This window comes from Penicillium subrubescens (assembly GCF_028828155.1).
Source record: "Penicillium subrubescens strain IBT 31985 chromosome Unknown utg000007l_segment0_segment0, whole genome shotgun sequence".
Lineage (NCBI taxonomy): Eukaryota > Fungi > Ascomycota > Eurotiomycetes > Eurotiales > Aspergillaceae > Penicillium > Penicillium subrubescens.
This window is the reverse complement of record NW_026643157.1, coordinates 99,714-116,795: the sequence shown is the minus strand read 5'-3', so window position 1 is coordinate 116,795 and position 17,082 is coordinate 99,714. Positions and strand designations below refer to the sequence as shown.

At 48.9% G+C, this 17,082-nt stretch overlaps 7 protein-coding genes across 7 annotated transcripts; 1 reads left to right on the top strand and 6 right to left on the bottom strand.

The window, feature by feature from the left end:
• Positions 1–589: 589 nt before the first annotated feature.
• N7473_009783 (ferric reductase family protein) lies at positions 590–3,934 on the bottom strand. Its single transcript, XM_057155722.1, has 8 exons — positions 3,798–3,934; positions 3,246–3,719; positions 3,147–3,187; positions 2,752–3,081; positions 2,470–2,699; positions 2,340–2,395; positions 2,152–2,291; positions 590–2,097 (listed from the first exon to the last, which is right to left on the bottom strand). Exons 2-8 carry the CDS (start codon positions 3,696–3,698, stop codon positions 1,011–1,013), a joined length of 2,337 nt encoding a protein of 778 aa, XP_057004377.1. The 5' UTR covers positions 3,699–3,719; positions 3,798–3,934; the 3' UTR covers positions 590–1,010.
• A 701-nt stretch (positions 3,935–4,635) lies between these two features.
• Positions 4,636–7,130, bottom strand: N7473_009782 (uncharacterized protein; the record flags this gene model as incomplete). The annotated part of the gene is made up of 9 exons (XM_057155721.1): positions 4,636–4,910; positions 4,963–5,047; positions 5,120–5,246; positions 5,371–5,702; positions 5,766–5,863; positions 5,925–6,083; positions 6,132–6,334; positions 6,932–7,013; positions 7,100–7,130. The coding sequence occupies 9 exons, from the start codon at positions 7,128–7,130 to the stop codon at positions 4,636–4,638; spliced, it is 1,392 nt and encodes a 463-aa protein (XP_057004376.1).
• Positions 7,131–7,932: 802 nt separating this feature from the next.
• N7473_009781 (putative transcription regulator (RTG2)) lies at positions 7,933–9,798 on the bottom strand (the record flags this gene model as incomplete). The annotated part of the gene is made up of 2 exons (XM_057155720.1): positions 7,933–9,622; positions 9,692–9,798. 2 exons carry the CDS (start codon positions 9,796–9,798, stop codon positions 7,933–7,935), a joined length of 1,797 nt encoding a protein of 598 aa, XP_057004375.1.
• A 546-nt stretch (positions 9,799–10,344) lies between these two features.
• N7473_009780 (uncharacterized protein) lies at positions 10,345–11,082 on the bottom strand (the record flags this gene model as incomplete). Its single annotated transcript, XM_057155719.1, has 3 exons — positions 10,345–10,491; positions 10,542–10,848; positions 10,904–11,082. 3 exons carry the CDS (start codon positions 11,080–11,082, stop codon positions 10,345–10,347), a joined length of 633 nt encoding a protein of 210 aa, XP_057004374.1.
• An 817-nt stretch (positions 11,083–11,899) lies between these two features.
• N7473_009779 (uncharacterized protein) lies at positions 11,900–12,877 on the bottom strand (the record flags this gene model as incomplete). The annotated part of the gene is made up of 3 exons (XM_057155718.1): positions 11,900–12,217; positions 12,274–12,735; positions 12,791–12,877. 3 exons carry the CDS (start codon positions 12,875–12,877, stop codon positions 11,900–11,902), a joined length of 867 nt encoding a protein of 288 aa, XP_057004373.1.
• A 663-nt stretch (positions 12,878–13,540) lies between these two features.
• On the top strand, positions 13,541–14,544 carry N7473_009778 (RTA1 domain-containing protein; the record flags this gene model as incomplete). Its single annotated transcript, XM_057155717.1, has 3 exons — positions 13,541–13,812; positions 13,888–14,276; positions 14,333–14,544. 3 exons carry the CDS (start codon positions 13,541–13,543, stop codon positions 14,542–14,544), a joined length of 873 nt encoding a protein of 290 aa, XP_057004372.1.
• Positions 14,545–14,938: 394 nt separating this feature from the next.
• Positions 14,939–16,672, bottom strand: N7473_009777 (uncharacterized protein; the record flags this gene model as incomplete). The annotated part of the gene is made up of 4 exons (XM_057155716.1): positions 14,939–15,276; positions 15,327–16,024; positions 16,085–16,391; positions 16,453–16,672. The coding sequence occupies 4 exons, from the start codon at positions 16,670–16,672 to the stop codon at positions 14,939–14,941; spliced, it is 1,563 nt and encodes a 520-aa protein (XP_057004371.1).
• Positions 16,673–17,082: the final 410 nt, after the last annotated feature.

Below are 17,082 nucleotides of genomic sequence, written 5' to 3'. Positions count from 1 at the left end.
ACGACAGAGTCGGACATGTTCGACCTAGAGAAATGCGGCTGCAGGAACCAGGCCCTAGGGTCCCTGCAGATCCCTAAAAATCTGGGATAGCTAGCTGCACGGTGTACGGAGTATATGGAGGATTACCCAAGATGACTGGTAGTTGCCATAGGCAAACATTGCTGAGGTCCACATCCTAGCATAAAAGTGGGTGCGAGGCTGCCTTAACACGAAGTGTTGGGAGGTGATATGGCTGGGCGCTATTGGCGAGGGCTTTTCCATGTTGAGATTAAGATCAGCTCTCGGGACGCAATAATTTTTGCTTTTTTGCTGCTGAGCGGCGGCAATTGTGATTCCTTTAGAGATCGGCGATGTGATCTATCAAGCACTTGACTTGTCAAGTAGTCAATCCGGGGGCGGGCGATCGGCCGCTAATGATTACAGTAGGGGCTGGAACACACGTCAAAAAACGACTGCAGAGGCGACGGTCGCGACCGGCTATCGGCTATTTTGACCGTTACAGTGGGCTATCGCTGTCACTGATATCAAAGGTGGTGTTAGTTGATACCTTTTTTCTCTCTCGACAAATGGACAGCTGTAGTTTCAAATGCCGGCATTCAGACCAACTTGATTGGTGGCAACCCTTGACTGGGGGAAATAATTGAAATCAATAAACCCATGCAGGGACGTGCAGGAACAACCTCCTGCGTCACGCATAGCAAAGCTTCCCCAGTACTGTGCGTATCGTCGGAACGTTTATCCCTTCTCTACGAGGCTCTGATGAAGCCGATCTCCCAACAACTTACAATGACAATTGAGTAATTCGGAGGTACTCGGCGAATTACGATGAAGCAATAACTCACGGGCTCAACCAACATTTCTTTTTCTAGTAGTCTTGCTGATGCCCGAGCTCCATGATTCATTATCTCATGACGTGGGAACCTTTCAGCATATCCTTCACCGTAAGGTCAAGATAGGGCGAAGATCATGTTGGTACATCACACGTCACACGAAGTGACCCTTGTTTTCCATCACCAGGTGAAAGACTCCTGTACATACTTGATATCTTGGTAGCCTTGTTTCATTGACAGATGAGTTGCCGCACGCGCCTCGTCGGCCATCCCAGCTGGACCACAAACTAGAATCGCAAGCTTCATCCCAGCTGCAGAGGCCTTAGAGGCACGGCTTAAAATGAGCGACTGTAGATCCGGTCGACCCATCTGGACAGTATATCCAAGATCATTGAAATCTTGGCGGAATCTATCAGAGGACCCCGTGGCGTAAAAAGACGCACGGAAGTCTTCCCGGCTGAGCATCGGGTGGAGTTCACGATCGGCAAGGTCACGAAGGAAGGCTGACCGTCTAGTAGTCCAGACCAGTTCGACATCCCGGGTTCGTGACTTTTCTTCCGACGTGCTGGACCAGTGATTGGCAGATCTCTGGAGATGATCCTGAAGATAGGGCACCGCAGCCGCAATCCCAGTCCCTCCTACAATCATCAACACGGATTCGTATCTCCACAGCGGATAGCTATGTCCGTATGGGCCCTCCAGAAGAATTGTGGTATGCACAGCCTGGTTTGGCGCACGCAAACATTGCCGGCGAAGCCGTCGTGTCCAGCCATCATAGGGACGGATCCAGAAGATCAGTCTTGGGGTTGAAGATCCTTGGATTTGCGCTTTTCTTGCGTCCCAGCTTTCCCGATCAGGGTAGCTCTCAGATAGAAGTGGTAGCTGAGTATTATCTAAAGAGTTCCGAGGCTTGCCAGAACTGTTCAGCGACATTCCCAGTGGATCCACGTCGTAGCTCCAGGCTCCAACAGTAAATGGATGGTTCTCCCAACCGGTGAAGCGAAATGGCTGGTACAGGAAATAGTAATCTCCCGGCCTAACTTGTAAACCTGGTATTCCTGGAGTGATCTCCAATCGAATGACATCGGCGGCTTCGTCATAGGTCATGCGACTCTCCGTGACAGTTATCAAGTTTCGCTTGGACAGCCTGATATGGACGTTGCAATAAACTAGCCGAGCGGCCCGCAGGAAACGATCAATTGCCCACACTATCGCGGATGGCCACAGATACTTCCAATACCCGTGTCCCTCGAATACAATGGTGTGACTGTCGGGTGTCAGCAGAGATTGCGCAGCTCAGCGTGAGTTGGGGTAGACCCACTAGAAACAACCAATTAGGGTAACCACAGAGAAGACAATGTGTGCTACCATAAATATCTCGTAGGATGTCGTGCGCATCCGATCCAAAGAGGTGATCAACACCAGAATCATGAGAACGAAAGCCTGTGAATCTTTTAGTTTCTAGGGAGCTAGTAGTCAATTTATGTTGTGAGATTGAATCAGCCTCACCAAAATTCCCCAAAGAACATAGGCCTTGGAAATTTCTTTCCAGATTTTGTTGGTAGCTGGATCACAATAATTAGAAATACCCATGGATGTCTTGTGCTCCTGCGTAGGAGCCGCAACATTTGTCACTCACTTGCAATATATATAACCAAGTACAGAACCGAATGTGCCACTGCTTGCAATGTAGCGATCCGCGCCACATGACGATGAAAGACATTAAAGGTCGTAAAACTCCAACCAGTGGCCCAGATCAATATGTTATTTCGTCCACCGAAGAGGAAAAGTAAAGGGAAGTTCGCAAATGACATGATGCCGGTCCGATCTGCTGAATAGCGTAAAACTTGACTTGTGACGTCGGGCCAGCTGCGGAACATTAACCAAATGATCCTGTCGGCACGGTCGCGAAGGAACATACTAAATGTTGCCTGGGAAAGTCCGGTAGCCAACAACACTAAGTATCATGCTCAGTATCCAGAACCCTGCTACAACGAGTGCCTCTACTCGTGAGGTGAATCCACAGCTGAAAATATGCCGCCGTCGACCAGCAAGCGGAGCCGGGATGATCAGGTGTGTTTGAACCCAATGGATGGCATTTCCGAGCAACGGCAACTCATGCCAGGTGCCAATCGGCGGGCGTGTGTTAAATTCTTCGAATTCACGTTGCTGGCTGCGGGTTGGGGAGCTGCATAGGCGGTACAGGATTCCTAACAGCAGTATCACAGCCCAATAGGCGTAACCAACATAGCTAGTCCAGAAAATATCAGCTTGTATTCGATCACGCTTAAAGCCTGTAGAAGTTTGGTCTCATACCTAAATGCATGGTGAGACCAGGTTTCAAACTGCCAAGAATCCTATGTGTGCTGAGAGTTAGCCGACACATATCATGCCACGGTATTTGTTCATACGTACTAATGTGTTGAACATGCGATGGAAATATGCCGAGGAGAGAAGGACGGGGGTATCCTGGAAATCTGCCCGCGACAGCTCTTGATAATCCGCAACTCTCATATTGCGGATAGCCTTCTCTGTTAAATTCTCGGCAACAGCATCTCTTGGTAGCAGCTCGCCGTTGCCGACCTCCCGGCAAAGTTTTGCCAGCTGTGCCAGCCCGACTACACGCTCTTCGTCGCGGCAGTAGATCTCCGAAGATGCGTAGATTGAGGTGACTTTGTATGGGTTCCGACAGCGAGTATCCCACATTCCCTTTGTGGGGTCTCCCTGGAAGGAGATATAATTATATGCCGAGAAGATCACAGTCACGCAGAGCTCATCTTTGGCAAGGGACTCGCCTTGAACGCCTCGAGCGCTAAGGAAGAGGCCTAGCCATGCGAGGAATCGCATGATTGTGGGCAGGCTCTGCATTAGTCCCGATTGAGAAACCCGCTGTGAACGTAGATGCGGATGAGAATGAGGAGGGGAAAAGCGGAACGCTGGTGATCGCACTGATGGGCCTGGACCCACCTGGTAAGTAGGAAAGAGAGATTCCCCCCGAACCTGGATGCCCGCGATGAAAGAATTTCAGGGAAGAGGAACAAGATACAGACGAGAGCCGAGACTGGCTGTTCTCGAACAACCCCTCCCCAAGCGAGAAAAGGTGCCGGCGAGCGGAATTCATTGTGGTGGGGGCGCAATGATCAAATCTTATCTGATTGATAATCGCCACGTGACAGGGGCAATGCACAACGGGCCGAGCGAGTCCGAGCATCCGAGAATTCATCCGAGGACTAGGGTCGTATGTACATAGTATGTGTTTGGAAAGGTGTCACTATTCTTAGACCTTAAGTTTCCTAAATCCAGCCATCTTGTCAAAGTCTTTTACTGGGGGCGCTGGTATACAGAGGATTCCTCATGTTTAGCAATGAGACTAAGATAAGATTGGATTGACAGCCTCGAAAGATTTCAGTATAGCCTGGTGAAACCCTGTTTCATTTCTTAAATAATATACCGCGGTCCTACCGTATGTCTAGGCACATTAATCTTGACCAGTTTCAACGACTGTAGACTTCGGCTTCGGAGGGCATCATTCACGCACCAAATTTCACTCCCTTCGGCACCGAAAGATATGGACATCCCTTCCAATCACAGGTGTTCTGGAAAAAAGTGAATAAAGTGCCCCTAGCCTCAAAATATGGTTTAATATACATACCTGGTAGACATCTGTCCCCCACCAGCTAAAGCGTTCGCTCGCTCCAGTGAAGTAAATAGTCAAGAAGATGAATACGCCCGCGATTCCTACCGAAGGGTCCAAGGCAGAGCTGAGTACAAAGTTGTACTTGCTCCACCAGCCATGAACTCGCTTTCAGATAAGCCAACCAAAGGTTAGACCCACAATTGCCCAACCACCATAGTTCATTCCAGTCGCAGGAGGTAGATAGTTCAAACCACCAAGGAACAATGGAATATGGACTCGCTTCCAGAGGGAGTTGGGGTACCGGCGACTCAGGTAGTAGACAGGAATAGGGAAGGATAGCACCGATGATGAAAAAGTATAGGAGGGCATGGTAACCGATGTGGTTTGAGAAATAGCGGCGTGGACCAACCGCGCCCCAGATGAGAGAGGTGTTGAAGGGAGTACTGGAGAATGGGCAGCGGAATCCATTCACAGCTGCACTTGTGCAGACCCCACTGATGTGATTGAGAGCCCAGTTGAGGACACCGAGAGAGGAGAGAGTTCCAACGCATTGGACGAGGAAGAGTTTCCGTTGAGGAATCTAGTAGTCAAGTCAAAGTGTTAGTTGCAGCTGCCAACTCTCAAAGTCTGCCTAGGATCTGGAATATCTCACTTTGCAATAATAGGCAAGCTTCATATCATGTGCGAAATACAACCCTTTGATGGTGGTGATGTACCCGATATCAAAGAACCAGATGTTGGCCAGAACTTTACCCTCGAAGACAGAACCTGAGACAATTCTGCAGAAGATATCAATGTTTATCTTGAGATTCGACGTTGCGTAAGCAATTGCCAGCTAAGATAGAAAATGAACATTGTGAGCAAAACAGATCCATTCCAAGAAATTTGATCAGGGTCACACACTCGAGGGTAGAAACAAGTGCGACAGCACAAGCTAGCAGAACACCGTACCAGCGAAGCTCAGCATCCCAGTACTCAACCGCAAATATAGACATGAACAAGGCAAGTGCACAGCCAACCAGATACCACCAAATTGGCACATCGGGCGCACCGGTCTCGTGATAACCTTGAGGCTTGGAACGACCAGGGAGAGATTCCATCAACATTTGAGGAACCCTTCTAGCGGCGTCAAGCATGGATTGACGATGTTCCAGGGTGACCCAAACGAGAAGGGTGCTCAGTGTGGCGAAGGATAACCCAAACATGTTCAAGGCATACGTGATTGGCATGTAGACCTAGATTCCTTCTAGTTAGTTTGAGAAAATGACATGGCTGTCTAAATTAGGGAATCGACGAACAGGCGAACACGCAAGGTATTTCTGGAGATCCAATGTATACCCAGAAGCCTTGTTAACAATCTTGGATACTTTGTAAATACCCCTAGTATTGTCGTAGACTGTCATGAAGCATCAGGCACAGGCTCGTTATGAAAGTACTGCTGGTGGTTGCTCACTTACCTTTGGAGCTTTGGAACGGGAGGTAGCCCGTGTTCCACACGTTCGTATAATAACAAGCGACGGCCACGATCCAAATCCAAAACACCAGAGATACGGAAACATTGAGGATAGCCCAAGATGGAATCAACAGTGGTGACCCAACATGAGACATTTGGCTCCCTGTTGTTTGTTAGATTATCGTACCTCCCATGTTGATGAAATGCATACAATCAAACGTGATCGGGATAAGCCCCATCCCAGATTTCATGCCAAATAGCGGATTAACCACAGAACTGGTCGGATTAATCCAGCATGGGAAGTTGAAATAACTCAGAGCTGGAAAGATAAAGTCTGGAAACCAGTACCAGCAAAAGGAGATGCAGCAGGTGATGGTGAAGAATGCGTACCGCGAGATCTTCCAAGTGTTGTAGCTAGGAGTAGAGTTGTTAACAACCTCAATCGGAGAATTTAGAAGGATAAACCGAGGAAAGCTGACCTAGATTGAACCTTTCTTTGATCGATATTGTGTAGAGTGGTTGTGAGAGCAGTGACACTCAAGGACACCAGGCAAGATGAGTTCTTTCGGCACTACCACAATTGAGCGAAACAGGCCTGCAAGAAAATGTGGCAAAGGTAATCAGCACCTAGAAGCCCTATCCGGCTTTGTAACCATAGAACATTTGCTGTTCGGTCAAGACATCAGCCCCAAGGCGAACATAAATACTGAGATTGGCATGACGTAGATGAGAACATGTTCCTGTCAATACTCTTGTTAAGCTAATGGGAGACAAGAACTTCTGTATCGCTCACTCAATGACTAACCTTGGTATTGAAGGGGCCTGGGTTAAGGTTGAAAGAGGAATTTCCTAGGGGAAAGTTCCAACTGGGCACAAGCTTTTCCCAAAGCTTTCCCACTGGATAGGCCAACAGATGCACGACCGAGGCTGAGATGGTGAGAGAGGGCGTTCGCAGGGTATAGAGTGTATTCAGACCACTGGCTACGATTGAAGCCAATTCCAAGCACCCACATCCGCAGAGTGAGGCTTGGCTCGGTTGGGTCATCATCAGCAATACCAATGCCGGCCGCTCGAAGGATATCGACTTGGGAGTCTGTACGGACTGTTAGAGCATGGACTTGAGTCAAAGCTTAAAGGCTTGGAGCAGGGATCTAAAATGAGAAAGTTTTGCCACCATACCAGTATCCGACTGTTGGGCTTCCTGAAGCATGCTTTTCATGGACATCAATCTCTTTGGCGTCTGCCATGACAGCGTGTGGCTCTGAGGGCGTAGGGAGATAGTGTTGGAGAAGATCCGGCACGGATCAGATAATTATGTAGCATCAGATAATATCGTTTCAGATGATTGAGACTTCTAACTTCTAATCATGATCCCGGGTGCCGACTTGACCGTCCAGCAATGGTTTTTCCACGAGTCGCATTCGGGTTCAGCCCTACCGGGCTGAAGGGTGAGAGCACCAAAGCTTCAAAATCGGGTCCACTTCGTGACAATCCATCGGCGGCCTTTTCACGTCTGCCTAGCTAGTGAAACGGTTTCTGGATTTGCTTCCTGTGATGTTGAAGTATTTGCTGTGTTCATGGGTATACCTCTATCTCTGGAACTCATAAAAATAGGGCGTGAATCGTGATATTCTGTTATTGGCGAAGAATGAGCGCGTTCCGTTCGTCAAGTGACCCAGGGTCCTTGAAAGAAAAGCAACTTCGTCAACTCGATGCATAGGGAAGGATCATGTCCATTAAGTGGGCCCCGACACGGCATTCTTTCCGAAAGTACATACCCGTAGATCCTTGGAAAGAGTAAGAATCTTGAATTCGGTCCTATGTTTTGCCTATTTCAGGTCGATGCCATTGCTATGAACCGTGATTATCCGCATAACCAATCCGATGTAGATAGGAGTCCAAAATGATGCCAAAATGAAAGGGGCAAGGGGAAAAAGAAAGATGGGAAAAAGAGGAACGCCCATAAACAATGCTCCATAGAATCATCACAGTAGTTGTCGTAACTCGGAAGACTATGTGACCAGTAAATCCTCTTCTTCCACAGACACCTGAATTTTGACCCCCCAACCATCCCTCCCCCCGATCCAGTTCTTGCGTTTCCCTACCTTCTCAAGCTTCCGCAAATCTCGCTCCAGTTCCTCTTTCAAATGAGTCGGATCATATGCCACCTTTTGAATGGAAATCTTCAAATTGATCCCATCCTTCTTCCCTTTCTTTCCTAGTCCCGTCACCCACTCCGCAGAAGGAACGATCCGGGGCTTAGAAGTATCAATTGCACCAGTTAGGTACAATTGGCCGAGAACAAGGCCAAACTTGCCAAGGTACCGAGTCCACCAGACTTCCTCGGGAGTGAGAAGCCCTTGCAAATGGGATTTGAGGTCCACATCGCGCGGTGGGAGTTCTCCACCGTAGCGCTCCTGGAGCATCAGGGCTAAAAGCGCCCGGTGAGAATGAGGAATTCCATGTGTCGAGGCGAGAATGCCAGTGCTCGTACTATACAAAGCTGCACTGGAAGAGAGCTCTTTGGCCATCGATGCATGTACATAGAGGGCATTGGCAAATGCCTGGACCACATGGACGCTGATTGTGGATGGAACCGAGCGCGAACCTGTTGGTCGAGGCAGAGCAGCCAGCATCAATGCAGCGATCGCCTGGGCTGACGAGGGCGCGTAACGAGCGGTCGCAACCTCTAGAGGGTCTTGTTGACGGACCACCGGTAGCATTTGGCGGAACAAGACACCCTCTCGTACGCCCCCTTGGCAGAAATGTGCCTCCTTGATCCCATGCGGCAATGATTCGGCAAGCACGTTGACCAGGAAAGCGACCGAAGGCACCTGTTTGCGGCGCCGATCGGACACACGGAAGATCTCGTCTGCCGTGCGAGCCACCTCCTTCAGGGCATCGGTGTTCTCGAAATCCTCCTTGGGCGCAGTGTACCCGTTGATGATGGAAATGGGATAATTTTGGCCACGGGTTTGATGCAAGTAAAGCAGGAGATAACCCCAGCCGCGGAACCCACCGCCAGACAAGTACAAAGGAAATCCACCCTGCTCGCGTGCTTTCTTCACAAGACTGTCGGGGACTTCGAGGCGTTCGAAGGCAGTGCGGAAGTTGTTCGCCATCTCGCGGCGGAATTCTTCTTTTGCCTTTTCAGCCTCGTCGTCGCTCTTGCCTCGCTTCAAGTCGGCTAATTTCTGGGTTAATGCGGCCGCTCCGTAAGGGAAGCTCACCGCACCCTGGGGACTGATGCGCACGTTGCCTGCATGCGAGATGATCCAGGTCATTTGCATACTGCCACCCCCAAGATCTAGCGCCAGTCCTTCCACGTCAGAAAAGCTACTGGCAATCCCCCACGCGCCGATGATCCCCTCATCTTCCTTCCGCAGAAGCTCCACTTCGATGCCCGTTTTCTTATAGATTGCGCCCGTGAACGCTGCCGAGTTGATCGCCGTGCGGGTTGCCTCGGTCGCGATAATGCGTATGTTGTACGCTGGCACACCAAGCTCGACACATATGATTTGAAACCGAACAATCGCACTAACCACTCGGTCGATCACATGTTGGGCAATGGGTATGCGAGTGCCAGTCTTGGGATCGATTTGGGCCTCGTAGAGGGAGATATTGACGCGATGGAAGTGGACCGTAGGGATGATACGAGTAGTGGGCGAAGTGAGATCGGAAATCGAGCACCGGATACCATTACTATTGCCGGAGAAAGAGGATGTCAACGACGGGATTGCGGATGGGGTTCACGCTCTTGAATCGGCGTACCTGCCCATATCGACCACCGCGTGGAGATGGTCGTTCTGACCTGGTACCGAAGACGTAACCTTCTCATGAGAACCTCCATCGGAAGGAAACTGGTTACCACCCCCCATTCTGGATGCTGGAGGTCGGTCGGTCTGGTTTGATTTTGGTGGTGGTCGAAGGTTTGGCCACCAGGTGAGTAGAGAGTAAAGAGTAGTAGAGTAGTGGTTGACGAAGATGTGAAGATGTGACATCATCCCCGACTGAATCCACTTCACCGCCTTGAAGTGTGGATAGCTTGTACGGTGACACTACTGTCGCGGTCTCGGTACATAGTAATCTCCTACGATCATCCTCATAATCATCGTCACCATCCGTGATAACAACCTAAAAAGAAGGATTTTATGACCCAGACGTTTCATTTCCGAGTCATGGCATACTTCCTTTTCACAATGAACCTAGCCTGAATCACGACTAGGTACTGTAGGTACCCTGAAAAGATCTGATGATTGATGTTGATAAGCTGTTCATTTTGTACGAGATACATAGAACCTTCTCCAACTTTCTCGAACCGCTCAGATGACCGAACTTCAGTTGAGCCGTGCCCATCGTGGGCGGTTTGGCTGATCCATCATATGCTGAAGCCAAGGTTAAGTCAACCGCGGATCACTGTTGGATCACAGCTGAACTGGACCGACAGCAGTGTTGAAGAAGTCGGTTATGACTCTGGAGCGAAGGCCAGGCGAAAAATAGTCATATCCAACAACAACACCGCAAAAGTCGACAAAAATGGTGACCGGAAGGGATGAGTACATGAGATTCCACTTGAGTGTATTAGCGTTTATTGCATCAGAAGAGGTGGCCTGAAACTGACAGATGCGACATGTTTGTCCAACAAGTCTCTCTTCACAAGTCCACCAAACACAGCTCCACCCTGAATTAACAAGTCTTCTGTAAACAGTGGATAATTGGAATTGACATAGCCAGTCCACACGGTAGGCTGGGTACTATTACCTTCATAAGAGGTGAGGGTGTTCAGGACCAAGCCATCCTTGGTAGTGTGCGAATAGTCGAAGACCGAGGACGCCAGACCTCCGTCGTAGGCTTCGTCTGCGCGGACAAGGTTTTGTGAGGGGGAGAAGTAAATATAGCCCGAAGTAATATGGGACAAGTTATTGTTCCTTGATTATGACCGTTAGTGGACATTCATCCCAGTATCGAGGTTGAATTGTGTACCACTTGTGCTGTATGAAGCTGGTTTTGAACTCAGGCTTCACCAACGGAGGCTCTGGTTGCTGAAAGCTGCTAGAGAATTCGAGCATTGACACAGGGAAGACATTGCAAAGCGGATCATTTGGGTTGGCAGAGGTCGCCAGGGCCACCAGAGAGAAACTAAGAGTATAGAGGAGGTTCATAGTAGAACGAATGACAGCGGTAGATGAAATTCCAAGATATGATGAATGTGTGAAACTTTTTGAATTCCAAGACGAGAACTCAAACATCGCCTTCATTTATATCCCTGATGCTATACCTCTCACACTAGCCTTGTTGAATGTCATTCCAGTCTGTGCATACATTTTACTAAGGGTCCAATCGCAGATGCCTAAATGTGGGGCATTGTCTCGTTCGATTATAACCAAATTGGGAAACGCCGCTTGGCAGGATGCGGGAAGTTTTCTACTCCCTTGTCTCCGGCAGAGAGTCTAATCTGGCTTTCCAATCCCAAAGTTGATGAAGATCAACCTTGATTCTGCTTGCAACAAGGAACCCACGTTTGAAAATACTGTCCAGCAGACCCAGAACCCTGGCTTTCTGGACACGACTCTCTGCGCGTGTCCCAGCGACTCTTAGCGGGAAAATCAACAGTAGCCCAGATCCACCTAGCATGTTGAGTATGAGTTCAGCTTGTTGGAAGATCTGGTCAACGTGGTGACTTATCTCACACGTTGATAGGTGTGGAGAATGGTCCAGGTGCCAGCAATGGTAATAATCGAACGTGTTGAAAAGGAAAATTAACGTAGCGTGGCAGTATGCCAGTCCTTGGTGTGTTTTCAAGTTTTGAGATTTTCCAAGGCCCCTATTTGTAACTTCGCCATGCAATTCGAGTATATTGCGTTGTATCTCAGCGGCCTCGATTCCAAATTGCCTCAAAATTGGATCTGGCTCGTTGAAACTTGTAACGGTTGGAATATATCCATAAAACCTGAGGTGGTGCATCAGTGAGGCAAAATATCATCTGAATCTCCAGAGCCCATACCGAATATTGAAAGCCGATATCTGGACCATAAGGGATGAGATTTGTCCCATAGTGTCCCATTCATCCGCGGGTCTATGGTCGTCCATTTGATACATCGTGGCCCAGTCAAGGCTAGCTAAAATGGTGCCTTCTCCATAGAGATTTACTCGATTGGCCTCAAAAATCCTGAAAATATCAAGGAAAGCCTTGCGAGACCGAGACAATGTCTGCTTGGGACTGGTAGTCTGCAGCAGTCGAGATGTTCCATATAACATATGTTTTGCCCATCCATCTCCAGATGTATCGGCCATCAACTATGTCCCCAAGTTAGTCTATCTGCCGAGTCACTGTTATAACTGAAGTGAAATACCTCGAATAATCCAAGAAAAAATGTAGCCCAAAGAACATCATCTCGTTGAGACACCTCCGAGTCTAGCAATGCAACTTTTAATGCTTCAATGGAATGGGAATAAGACTTGTACGCCAAAGACTGAGGAAGTTCGGCTTTGGCGTAAGCGCCGCAAGAGCCATGCCGTGAAGCATCCAAAGCCCCTATAGCACGCACTACGGAGCTCAAGAGGGCGGATTCGGTGACTAAGGGCAAGAGAACCTCGACTAAAACATCTTTCGGATGGACAAGGTGATTGCGACCCAGGAAGGCGAAAAAGTAATTGAGATGAATAGTCTCCATATTTGTATGAACCTGAGCAGAGATCAATGGTTCATCGGTCTCCTTGTAAAAGACGAATATTGCCTTCGAGCATCCGCTGCTCCTTTTTTGGCAAATTCTACCCGTGCGAACACAGGGTTCACAGGGATTTCCACCCACACACTGCTCTGCTCTATTAGCAATGGCAAATGTTGCGCGAGGTAGCTAGGACACGAACCCTTATCTTCCTGGTAGCGCAAGCTTCACAGCGTACGACCTTCTTGCGCGGGTCGAGAGGACCCAGTTCGTGCTTTTCCCGTGGCATTTTCACACACGAGTTTAAGGTCAGGGGTTCAATGGCTTGAGAGCCGTCTCCTCTGGAGATGGACAAATCGCCGAGTCAGGTCTCTGTGGGAATCCAAAAATTCCAGTGCCATTTGGACCGAATATCTCTTTCACTGTCCATAAGCCAATCGCGCGATGCTGAATGATTTGCTTAGGTCGGTGGTCCTAGGCAGCCGACTTCTCAAAATTTAGCGCTAGGCCGATTTAGGAAGTAATCAAGCGAGGGCGTGACCACGATTCACGGTTTACTATCAGAGCACGCTAAACAATTAGTAAATCTAAAAATTAATCCGAACAAACGGAAGACTCGAACAGTGCCAAGAAGGGCTGAATCGATGCTCATTCGGGGGGAAAATGCAAGGTGGGTGCTGTAGTGTTCATAGTATGGTTTCGTTTCTTTTACGATATGAGCCCGAAATAGCAACAGAATTTTCAGGGTAGCATTGAACATGGACGCTGAAGTCTGTCGCCTGAAGTGAAGTTGCTACCGTTGTTAGAGGGTAGTTGGTAAGTGACACGCACTTTTTCGTCAAGGGCTAGATTATAAAAGCTCGCCGAGCCCAATATATGGAAATATTCCCTAGCTGCGCCTTGTTTATCTCTTAAGTTTCTTTGGGAGCGTCGACTTTGATCCCTCGTGATCATGTCTAACGACACACAAGCGTATGTCCCATGCACGTTACAAACTTGCCCACTTTCCGACGCTCCTATTCCTTATCAACCAAATCTGGGCGCAAATGCTTTCTTCTTGGGTGTGTTCGCCGTGGCGTTGGCCGCCCAGCTAGTTCTGGGCAGTCGCTATAGAACCTGGAGCTATATGATCGGCATGGGAGGAGGTCTTGTTCTCGAGATAGCGGGCTACGTGGGCCGAATCCAGCTACATGCTAATCCATTTGAATTTGGCTGTTTTGTACAGTGAGTCCTACCAGTATATTATGAACGATTGGTTCATGGCTAGATCAGACGTGAGATTGTACTGACATCATGCAGATACCTGGTCTGTCTGACCATTGCTCCAGCTTTCATCAGTGCTGTGATATACCTTTGCTTCTACCGCATCATTATCATCTACGATCGCTCTCTCTCAAGAATCAAGCCAAAGGCATTTGCTGTGATTTTTATGACCAGTGATTTTCTCTGCCTGGTTCTTCAGGCTGCTGGTGGAGCGATTACTGCAACTACCGGCGGTGCAAGCAAGGAAGCAGCGGCCATGCACAATACCGGTATCAATATGATGATTTCTGGCCTGGCTCTTCAAGTTGTCTCGCTTCTCATTTTCATTGGCTGGGCACTTGACTATGCGTGGTTTCTCAGTCGAAAGGGTTTTGTCCCGGCTTTGACTACTAAACAAAGTAGGCGTTGGAAAGGGCTATTGATTGGTGAGTGTTCTGTGAACTGAGATTTACAGACATTACTAATATCTGTATCGTGACAGCTCTAGGAAATGCTACAATTGCAATCTTGATTCGCTCCGTATTCCGAGTTGCGGAGCTTCGAGACGGCTTTCAAAGCAAGCTAGCTGGCAATGAAGTTGCTTTCATGATTCTTGAAGGAGGGATGACCCTGGTCGCGACAGGTTTTTTGACTATTTTCCACCCAGGCCACTGTCTTGGTGTTTCATGGAAAGTGACACCTGATCACCTATAGATTGACTCTGGGTTCTAGTTGGAAGTAATACCCTACCGGGTAGACATGTTGATACTGGAAGTTGCCTTCCAGTATTCGCTGTATCTTCATCCGTATATGATTTTCAAATTGCAGGGCTCAAATTTACAGGTGCTACTGGTTGTCGCTTGACTATCTGCTTGCCATTTGATGTTTGTATGCATGTGTTATATGATAGATCCACTCGATGGTTGCCGCATAAAAGAAGAGTGTTTCCACGATGCCGAAGTTTCATGAGGTTGTAGAAGTATTCTGTTGAATATAAAGTGACAGTTCATTATTCTACTAGGCGTCACAATGAAAGTCATATTTCGGTTACATGACCATTCGAGTACCCGAAATTTGTCATGAACGAGTAGGAGAGACGATCGGCTTCTTATTCAATGGCCTTGTTATCAACCATGGGTGGCCCATCCTGGATACCCCACTCAATGTTCGTATATCCGTTGGCTGTTAGGTAGTCCTTCCAATCCTGGTCGCCATGATCCAGGAACCGATCACTATCCTCGAGCACAAACCATGCAAGAAGAGACCCCAAAACGGCAAATCCAGATCCAACCAGGAACACTGTCTGGGTACCGTGGAGCTCATCATCCCCCCAGCTGGCTAGAATAGGCTTGAATACCTGCGTCCCAATAGCAGCACTGGCTTTGCTCCAAGCGGCTGCCAGACCAACTCCGTGGCCACGCAGAGCCGTGGGGAAGCTCTCGCTGGCTGTAAGGACAATGGTAGCACCAGGGCCATAGCACCAGGGCCAACCTCACCAAGAGTAAGACAGATTCCATCCAGGACAATGAATAGAGGCAGCTTGGTTTGAATTGGCCCCAGGGCGCCACCCAGAATGAAACCAAGAATGGCTTGCAGGGAGAAGCCAAGTGCCATGGTGCGCCTACGACCAATGCGATCGGACAACAGACCGCCAATAAATGCTCCCGGGATATAGATGCAATTGATCAATGTCCCCCACGCCATAGTGAGGGCAAGAGACGATGAAGGGTTCACTCTGCCCACAATAGTTGAAGAAAAGAGCCCAAAGGGATAGGAGATGTAGTTGTAGCTAATGGGCCAATTTTGATCAGCCCGAGATATCTGCCTTGATGATGAACCGCACACTCCGAGCAATGACCTCCAGTATTTTTTGACGGCGAGCAAATACGGTATTGGCTGCTTCTTCATTGAGCTCTTTCGATATGCAGAGCTCACGACCATCTGGTAGCGAAACCAAAAGATTGAAAGAGGCGCGATCGCACCCATTGCGAGGGAGACCCGCCACACGGCCTCATAGTGTCTCCCTTGTTGGTGAAAGCACAGTAGTAGGATCAATGGCACAAGTGCGCCAAAAGCAAATACCAGAGATGCTGAAAGATCCCCAATCATAGCAAAAATGAAGCCTCTACGCTTGCGAACAGCCGGAGCTTCGTCAGTTGCTTCTGCAGCCCCAGCGCCAGCGACTAGATACTCTCTAAACAGATGTCAGATGAAAGTAATTATGATGTTGAGGTTTTGGTAGAAGCTAGCTTACCCTCCTGAACCGACGCCTGCAATGCCTCTAGCAATGATCAACATCCAAAACATGCCGTCGTCAGTGAGGCCACTGGCGCCTGCACTGAGAGCGATGCCGAGGACCAGAATCGTGGTGGTAAGCACAGCGCCTGTTTTGCGACCTAGCTTGTCCCAGATGTAGCCAAATGACAGCAGGCCAATGATCATGCCGACCATGAAGGCATTTGAGAGGCGAGCGGCAACTGCTGTCGTCAGAGCTTGCGGATAGATGACTTCCATCAATAATTCTATGTTGCCAATAATCGACGCATTGAAGCCGTCTGAGCCTATCGCCAGACCGCTGAAGACGACCATCATCACCATTCACCATTGATACTCGGGAGTAACCCCGATCGAATTCTTGCACTGTCGCATTCGGGTGAGTAGCATTGGGACTTTGTGCATCTGGGATCTTTGCGTACGGGGAGTCTGGTTTCTTCGATAAGGTCGGCTTGGGCTCAGCTATATCTGTAATAGCGGATTTCTGTTCTTGCGAATTACGCACTTCAATTACCGGAGGCTCGCTCATCTTGCTGCTGTTGAGTAGGGCTTCTTTCCTGATCTGCATTTATCAGAGAAGGCGCACAGGAGTTGATCAGCACTTTATACTAAGTAATATCATCGGCACACTTCGCGTGGACTGTACTTGTCGGATATGGGATCTGGATTTGGTCAAGATTGCCCATGGCTATCGAACCAATCAGTCGGCGTGCGGGGTTGAGACGTGCTGGACGTCTCCAATTGCTGTGGATACTTGATGGGCGAGGCGTAGGACGGGCTGAGACTTGAAGCTAACCAGCCCCACAGACTCACTAACAAGCCACTAATGACGCCTGATGGCTAATGACGCCTGATGGCTATGGACGGGACCAGCGGGGAAGGTGAGAACGAGATAGCACTTTGTAGGCGCTGATTTCCGAACTCACAACCTATCACAACCCAGTTCCCTGATACTAACAGAAATTCGAAGGACAGGAT

What these genes read in the sequence shown, in the direction of transcription:
- N7473_009783 (XM_057155722.1), bottom strand. Translation starts at nt 3,698, where the DNA reads ATGCAGAGCCTGCCCACAATCATGCGATTCCTCGCATGGCTAGGCCTC. An exon ending in TGGTCTCACCATGCATTTAG is followed by an intron (nt 3,082 to 3,146) that starts GTATGAGACCAA and finishes TTTCTGGACTAG; the next exon opens with CTATGTTGGTTACGCCTATT. An exon ending in CTTGGTTATATATATTGCAA is followed by an intron (nt 2,396 to 2,469) that starts GTGAGTGACAAA and finishes ATTGTGATCCAG; the next exon opens with CTACCAACAAAATCTGGAAA.